Source organism: Acartia tonsa, chromosome 13 (assembly GCF_053477335.1).
Source record: "Acartia tonsa isolate MP-2025a chromosome 13, ASM5347733v1, whole genome shotgun sequence".
Classification (NCBI taxonomy): domain Eukaryota; kingdom Metazoa; phylum Arthropoda; class Copepoda; order Calanoida; family Acartiidae; genus Acartia; species Acartia tonsa.
Window position 1 is genome coordinate 45189066 of NC_137272.1, and position 8944 is coordinate 45198009.

The 8944-nt window shown below is 38.5% G+C and overlaps 1 protein-coding gene across 5 annotated transcripts in view; it reads left to right on the top strand.

Moving 5' to 3' along the window:
- Positions 1-7637, top strand: part of LOC145334927 (transmembrane protein 164) — a 38965-nt gene extending 31328 nt beyond the window's left edge. For 4 of the 5 annotated variants that reach the window (XM_080180563.1, XM_080180560.1, XM_080180562.1 and 1 more), the window contains one exon: positions 6141-6326. In XM_080180563.1, coding sequence (XP_080036689.1) covers positions 6141-6311 — 171 coding nt within the window. In that variant the 3' untranslated portion in view covers positions 6312-6326. Of the gene's footprint in view, positions 1-6140; positions 6327-6996 lie in introns of those variants that run through there. The other variant, XM_080180564.1, reaches the window with a different exon arrangement.
- The last annotated feature ends 1307 nt before the right edge of the window (positions 7638-8944 follow it).

Sequence of the window (8944 nt, forward strand, 5' to 3'; positions counted from 1 at the left end):
CCTTCATTTACCACCAGCACTCGAAACACGCTGGCGGAGCCAGGCCTGTGGGCATACAGGCCTTCTGGGATGACAAGATCCTCCCCAAACCTCTGTTCTGGGGCAGCTAGTTGGATGGCATCCTTAGTACGGTGCCCTACTAATTCAACAGGGACAGCCATGACACCGTGGCCAGGCAAGACCACCCGCTTGGCCGTGCGGAGTTGGGGTGGCTGGCCATCAGTTGGAGTGACAGCGCTTAGCCTATACGTGGCTGGCGTGGGGTCAGCTTCGGCTCCGGGACCCGCCGGCCGCGACTTGACGGGCTCGGCCTCGGGAGGGGCTGGCGTGTCGGAGCCAGGTGTGGCTCCGAGGGCGTCCGGCCACGATTTGACGGGCTCGGTGCTGGGAGGAGGCCGGGGCGCTGGGACCAGCCTGGGCTCTGTGGGCGTCTGGCCGCGACTTGACAGGCTCGGCGCTAGGAGAGGCTGAGGCAGCGGAGCCATGCGTGGCTCCGGAGGCGGCCGGCCATGACTTGACAGGCACGGCGCCGGGAGAGGCTGATTCCTGGGAGTTGAGTGTGGCTCCGGGTGCATCAGACCGCGACTTGACGGGTCTGGACTCAGACTTGGCTGGCTGAATGGCTGGGGGTCCCAGGTAGAGGGGGCCAGGTGGACACGGCTGGCCGTTGATGAAGGTGTCGGCGGAGAAGATTGGTTCTGGAGGGCTGGCAATCTCAGGAAATGTTGTTGGCAGGTTCTCCAGCGGCACCTTGGGCACTGGGGGCAACCCCATGGCTAGCAGGTTGGTCCCCCTATGGGCGTTTAGCGCAGTATCCACCCAGTGCGTGCCTTTCTCGACTACACGCGGCTGCTCTGGCAGTGGGCCTGGCAGAGGCCCCTCATAACTCAACTCTCTCTCGGCGGTCTCCCAGTCGATGGGGACGCCACGGAGTGGGATGAACTCCCCACGCACCCACAAGCAGGGGGGTTGCATGTCGAAACAGAGCCTAGTTCCGAACTCCTTGAGAAAATACCCTCCTAGGTTCAGAGGGTGTGAGAGATTCCGTACCACAGTCACGTGGTACAGATGGAGTATAAGGGTGTGTGAGACTGCCATATATAATTCTTTTAATTTTCCTATTACCTGGAGGGGCTGGCCTTCCTCGTTAGCAGTCAGGATTTGGGTGTTGTCTGGAACCAACATGCGTTGCACGCCCATTGCGTGCATGAGATGTTCAGAAATTACAGCAGACCCTGGTACACGGTTGCCAGAATCGACCATGGCATCAACCTGTACGTGCTGGGCAGGGTCAGGAGTGGGAAACCTCACCCTGATATGGCAGGGGAAGTGGAGGTCCTGCCCTTGAGACAAGGGGGCCTCCCGTTCGGCTGGGGTTGGCAGAAACTTCGGTGGTGGCCGAACCGCAGCTATGGTAGTATCGCTTACCATGGTGGCTTAGGCTGTAGCTTCGAATCACTAGAGCTTATCAATTATCACTGGGTCAACAATTTTATATTTCTTTTTATCACTTGGTTGACATTTATACACACTTATGTGTTGTTATCACTAGGAGCTCTAGGTGTGATTCTGGAAGCACTGGCAGCAGGGAATGTCCGTCCTGCAAGGTTCAGAGGGGTGACGGCGGCAGGGAATGTCCCGTCCTGCAGCGCCGCTGGTTCGAATCCCGAAAGATGGCGGCAGGGAATGGCCCGTCCTACAGCGCCTCGGGTTCGAATCCTGGAAGGCAGCGGCAGGGAATGTCCCGTCCTGCCGTGCCTGTGGCTCAAATTCTGCTATCCGTCGCAGTGGTAGGCCTTACTTGTGTGCTGAAGCTTCGCAGCCACATATTGCCTTCTCAGGGAGACCAGCACCTAGCTGTCCGTCTCGTAGGTTTGGCCTGGGTGTCCTGGGGCTTGTCCCAGCTACACTTGCCAATTTAGACTCAGTTCTGTAGCCGTTTGAGCTAAATTATCCGATTACCGTGGCTGCGCACCTAGCGCTACTCCTACACGGTACGGAAAAAGCGTCGTAACTGGCGCTTTTAGCAGGCTAAATCTGCTTGCCGTAGGCCAAAGGCCCACATATTGCGTTCAAAATGATGGAAATTTGACCTAAAAAGGCCGTCTCACAGGTCAGTTGGCTTCTCAGTTGGCGGCTGATTGTCCCCTTACTTGCCAAAGGGTCCAATCAGAGGTAGAATAGGCTAATTTCTGTAAGGCTCGATTGAAACACGCTGACACCAAGATGTGGTAAGATGTGGAACGTTTCAGCTCACAGGGTTGCGAGTTCGAGTCCAACGAGCCTTAGCCTTGAATTATTCTACCAAAAACAAACTAGCAGGATTTAGTCATACAGAAATTATATATTTAACTGAATAATATTTACAATGAATGTTTACTATTTATATACAACAGATTATAACAATGGTTAGGTTTGAAGGGGGTGTGGGGACACACGGGCTTAGCCCCACGGCGGTAGACAGGCTGCGGGGGCAGCCGTGGTAAAAGGGGAGGCAGCGCCTCCCGGTTATATAATTGCGTGAGGGGCGCGTGATAGCTGCGTGTTTGTGCCCCTCCCCATATTTAGGCAGGCCAGTTTGACCGCTGGATAGCGGGGTCACCGTCGGTCATGAGGTGAATGGTGATATAATGGGGATTAGTGCAGAGGGCTTGTTATGATAAGTCACTGCATAGCAATTCTGTAAACTGCCCGTCCGTCTGTTTGTCGTATTACCACATAATAATATTCAAACACGTTTTTAAATTTTTATTTAAATTAGATAATTAAAAGATTTCAATAACCTTAGTAGAATTAAATGAAAATACTTTAGAATTATATCTTTAATGAATGAAAACATCCAGCGAATCTACAATCTATAATTAACTTTGTCAGTCTGTCCGTCTGTAAAGCAATTTTTCAAGATAGAGGGTTAAAATGTTTGGACTCATAACTTAATGAACCAACCAATCAAAATTCAACAAAAATCACCAAAATTGGTAAGCCAACAAAAGTTAATTATAAAACATTGGGTACTAGTGTAAGAAACACTCTAATATCCCCTCCCTACCTTCTTACAATTACACTAGCGGCTACGCCCCTTGAAGCCTCTAGGGGCACTGCACTGGTAGGAGAAGGAAAAGTCGACCTCATCCTATTTTAAATTTGAGTTTCAAAAGAGTTATAAAAGTTATTTTTGGGGGGTAGGAGGGTGAAGATACCCTCTCGAAAAATAGTTTAAAACCTTCCCAGGACCTATACGAAGCTTCACTGTAAAGGAGAACAATATCGGTTCAGCGGTTAGCGAGAGCCTTTGGGACAGACAAAAAACGCTTTCTACTTTATATAATAGGATATTTATATTGACATAATAAGTTTCAGTTTTTTTACAGGGAAAATTTAACTCATAAAAACTAAGGATCTAAAGGGATAAGACAAAGATCGATAAATTGATTTACATGCCCAGTGATGGTTCACAAAATTACCCGTATTGTAGATTACATTTAGTGGATAAAAGGTTTGGACTCTAAACTTAATGAAGCGTCCAAACTAAACTTAATAAAAGTCCAAAAATTGTTAAGACAACGAATAAGAAAAGTTATTATAAAAACTGATTATTACCACAGGGAAAATTGAACTCTTAATAACTTTAGGAAATGATTGATGTATACTAGGAAGTGAGGGGACATAGGGATGTTTTTTACCCTAGTCCCCAAAGTTCTATAATAACGTGTTCTTATTCGTTGTCTGAACAACCATGGGGACTTTCATTAAGTTTTATAAAGTTGATTCATTTTGTAAAGTGTCCAAACGTTTCAACCACTAATAGTAATCTATAGAGGTGGAAACTTTATGTTTTATTATTATTGGGGATGTAAATCACTTTATCGGCCATTGTCTTATCCCTTTAGATCCCTGGGTGTATGTATACCCATCATTGGATATCCTTAATAAATGTCTAGGAAGAAAAACTAATTTTGGGTTCTATCCCACAAAGTTTCTGTCAAGCAATAAAGTATCATCTTCATCCTTTTTTTTTAAAATAAATAAAAATAATGGAGATTGTTAGTTTTTGTTACTTTGACTAACAACTGCAGGAAGCCTTAACACTATTGAGACTAAATCTGCGATGATCTATCACTGTGAGGCTATTATTTACCCAATATAACCTAACCTAATATGACATTAAGCAATTAACAAAACAAAAAACTACCTCCCTCCTCCTCCTATTTATCCTTAAGTCTAAATGTATCTTTATGCTTTGGGGGATAACGCATGAAAAACTGATTATATAATATCTCTCAAAAGTTTTTTTGGTCACGTTTCAAACTTTAAGGATAAAGAATCTAAATATAGAAATTTTGTTGGAGATTTTGTAATCTGTGTAATAAGCATTGCCCGGTAGATGGATTTATAGATAGATGGATGGATGGATAAATAGATAGATGGATAGATAGATAGATAAATTGGTAGATAGAAATATATTGGATAGATAGATTGATGGGTCGATTAATAGATATTTAGATCTATAATATAATAGTATTCTATTGACATACAATTTGAAGGTTTTTATTTACTAAATTGCTTAAAACTATAAGTGCAATCTTAACAAGAAAGTTTATGTCTACGAGCATAAAATTGGAAAGCTATATTTAAGAGTGAGAGAGAAAGTTACAGACTAATTAGAAAAAGATAACACATACACTGATGTATATAGAGTAGCTTTGCGAACAAAAAAAAAAAATTTTTTTCCAGCAAATATCTAAATATAGAATGTTTGGTGCTTTCCCACAAATTGCCAATTGATTACTGATACCACCCCCCCCTCAATTTTGAAAAAAAATTGTAAGTGAAGAGGAAGTGGAAATTGGTTAGATTTGATATCCTGACCCTGCGGTGTCCTAACCTTACGGGGCTACCTAGTACTCATAACCTAACCTTATAAAAAGTAATAATAAACATTCTTCAAACTATCCCAACTTTATTTTTTTAGTGGCCTTTTAGTGATCCACAGAAACTTTATGGGAAAGTACGGAATGTTTTATTACATGTTAGATAGAGTTGAATGTAGAATCATCATTTTGCTCAACATCCAGGTATCTACAGGGATAAGACAATTGTCGTAATTTTTAAACACATTCACAAAGATGCAAAATAAAATTACCCCTAATGTAAATACCTAACAATTTATTGGTTTAAAACTTTAAATAGAACTAACTAATGTAATTTATAAGTACCCAAAGTCTAAAATAAAATGTGTTTATTAAACTTTGAATACCTGTGTTATTTACAGTCAAATTCCCCCCCCCCCCCTGTCAATAGCTCAGAGATTATTGCCAACTAATCAAATCGAAGTTAATAGGCCAACGAATAAGAGGACATTTTTTCTTACTCTTGAGAATTAATTTCAAATAATGCTTAACAGGAAGGGAGGGAAAATTGGGCTGTATATGCTTGTATTATACTATTACCCAAAGTCTTATGTAACGTTTTCTTATTCGTTGGCCTTTTAACTTCGATTTGATTGGTTAGTTTGTTAAGTTTAAGTTTGTTCAGTGTTCAAATGTTTTGACCACTAATTGTAATCTACATAAGGGGTATTTTGTATATCATCATTGGGCAAGGCATATTCATCAATTTATTGGCCATTGTCTTATCCCTCAATGCTTAACCTTTTTAGTGGCTATGAATTAACCAACATTTAAAAATATAAAGGGTTATTAAAGTTGGCTTGACTTTAAAATAGTATTTAAAATTTACCTTTAAATTTGCCTTCCAATTTTTACCTTATATTTTAACTGTGTGGAAGATATAGGTACTATTAAACCATTAAAAAAAAAAACGGCGACTTTTTCCCGCTGATTTTCGCCGTTATTGGTGCAAAACCACTGTTTTTTTATTTATAAATTTTGCAGGGATCGGCAGCCGCAGCAAAGCGCTTCTAAAAAGTATGTTACAAAATAATGGAAAAAAATCTAGCAAATATCAAATTATGCAACTATTTACTTATCAGGTTTTTTATAACTGTAAAAACGCCCCCCCCCCCCCCACTTTCTTCAATATAGGGGTGAGGGAGTACGCCTGTCTACTACCCGTTATGAATACATTCAATACAGACAAACATCATGTTACTTTTATAAATAATAACTTAATATTTTCAGGGGTTGTGTATCTTCCTAATCTTGTGGACATACGCCTGTCTGCTACCCGTCATGAATACATTCAAGACAGAAAGACATCACGTTACTTTTATAAATAAATATTTGATATTTTCAGATGTTGTGTATCTTTCTAATATTGTGTATGTACGCCTGTCTGCTACCCGTTATTAATACATTCAAGACAGACAAACATCATGTTACTTTTATAAATAAATATTTAATATTTTCAAGGGCTGTGTATCTTCCTAATGTTATATACATACGCCTGTCTGCTACCCGTTACTAATACATTCAAGACAGACAAACATCATGTTACTTTTATAAATAACTCATTTATAGAATGTTGGTTACCTTATCCGTATGCCGCAGGTTCGATTCTCTCCGAGAGGGGCAGGGTTTTGTAGTTGTTAAAAATTGGAAGAACTTATAAAACAAAAGTTGTCGTAAATATAGGTATTAAAAGATTTAATAAAACTATTATTTTTAGGGGCTGTGTATCTTCTTAATGTTATGTACGTACGCCTGTCTGCTACCCGTTATGGATACATTCAAGTTAGATAGACATCATGTTACTTTTATAAATAAAGATTTAATAAACTTATTATTTTCAGGAGTTGTATATCTTCCTAATGTTGTGTATGTACGCCTGTCTTCATAGATAGATAGTTAGACATCATGTTACTTTAATAAATAACTCATTTATAGAATGTTGGTTACCTTATCCGTATGTCTCGGGTTCGATTCTCTCCGAGAGAGGCGGGGTTTTTGTAGTTGTTAAAAATTGGAAGAACTTAAAAACATAAGTTGTCCCAAATATTGTAGGTATTAAAATATTTAATGAACTTAATATTTTTAGGGGTTGTGTATCTTTCTAATGCTGTGCACATACGCCTGTCTGCTACCCGTTATGGATGCATTCAATGAGAAGAGTTGCAACAATAAAAAAGAAGATGTTGTTGTTTCTGATAGCAATGGAAATAAAAAGTTATTGTGATCTAAAAAAGTGATCAGATTTTATATAAACAATTTAAAGGCGTTTTCCTTCAAAGTACCTGGTCGTGCACAAAATCCCCCCACCCCCTTATTTTAGATAAATTGAAAATGTGGGCCCTAGTTTTTTTTATTTTGAGTTATTTTTTGGTACAATAAAGTTCTGTAGGGTTAGGACACCGCTTGTACAGACCCAGCAGGGTTAGAGCCTCCCACAGGGGCTTTGAATAAGGGGAAGAGGGTTCTGTGCTTGCTAGTCTCTTTGAGGAAAAGCACCGATTTATTTATTAAACAATGCAATTATGTAAATAAGTAGCTCAGATATAAGAACATACAATTTAAAAATACAATAACAGTAATGTATAATACCTTTTAGACGAAGTAGAATATTGAAAATAGGTTTTAAATAAACCTACAGATATGCCTTGATTTTAAAGTAACTGCCCTTTCTGAAACGTATATTTTGTGTATGCCTTACAATTGCAAATAAAGAACAATTGTTTCATGGATTTTCTTTACAAAATATCACAAATTATAGTAAGCTGAATGGTCGAACAAAAATCCACAAATTTTCAAGAATGCTTTATATTGCTCTTAAATAAGTTTGCCTTGAGTACCTACCTTCACAAGATTAAAAGGCACGAGATAATATTTTTCCATTATTGCTAAGAAACAGATTGTGATTCTTCGCCAATAGTGAAAAGTCATGTATATCATCGTGTTACAGACAACTTTTCACGAAAATTAAAATAAAGATCATAAAGTTAATACCAGTTTTGTTAGATCGGGTCTTCGGCCCCTGTGGTTTAACAAAGCTGGTTTTAATCTTATCAATTTAGGCTCTCTATAATACGATGTTATAGATAAATATTCCTATTATTTTTCCCCTTGTTTTTTTGAAGCAAAGCAATCTTACAGAAATAAAAACTACACGAAAAAGACTGCTTTACTACCACTTGAATGAAATTTTTAAAAGTGTGATTTTTGTTATGTATTTACAATCATTTTTTATATTTAAAAAGATATAGAAATCAAGCTTATGTATTATACATTATTTTTTTAAACAGTCTGCATGTTCAAATATATTTTATTTTTCGGAAAAAAATGCTATATTATTAGATTTCTTTAAAAATCTATTTTATAACCATATTTTACTCATAATTCACAAAAAAACGATATTTTACAATTTATTTTGATTGATACACAATTTTATTGTATAATTGTAATGTATTAATGTTTAATAACATAGACTGAAAATTATTCAAAAACTTTAAAAATGAAATAAAGATATTTTTTATAAAAAAATAATTATGTATTGTTATTTATTTACAAAAATATGAAGCATTGAGAAATAAGGTAAAAGAATATATAAATGTAAAATTTATTAATCACGAAACCTTACAAAGCAGAAGATAAAACAAAATCCTATAATACTTATTTATACAAATACTAGCGGTTTCGCCCCTAGTAACCTCTAGAGACTTTGCCCCTAGAGGTATAATTACATCTTCTTTTACCTACCCTGGTGAAAAAAATGCGAATGGATCGCAAATTTTCGCAAATAAATGACGAATTCGCAAGTTCGCACATTCGCAAAATTCGTAAAAAAAATGGGGGGATTTTTGTCCCACTTTCCAAGAAAATAGTCTAAAACCACCTTGCACCGGTATATTCCCTGATGAGTAGAATCCGATCGGTTCAGTGGTTACCAAGATCTTAAGGGACAGACGGACAGACATCATTCTAATTTGTATTATAGATTATTTAAACCTGTAATAAACAATTACAAAAAAACGCGTTTTTACTTTGACATT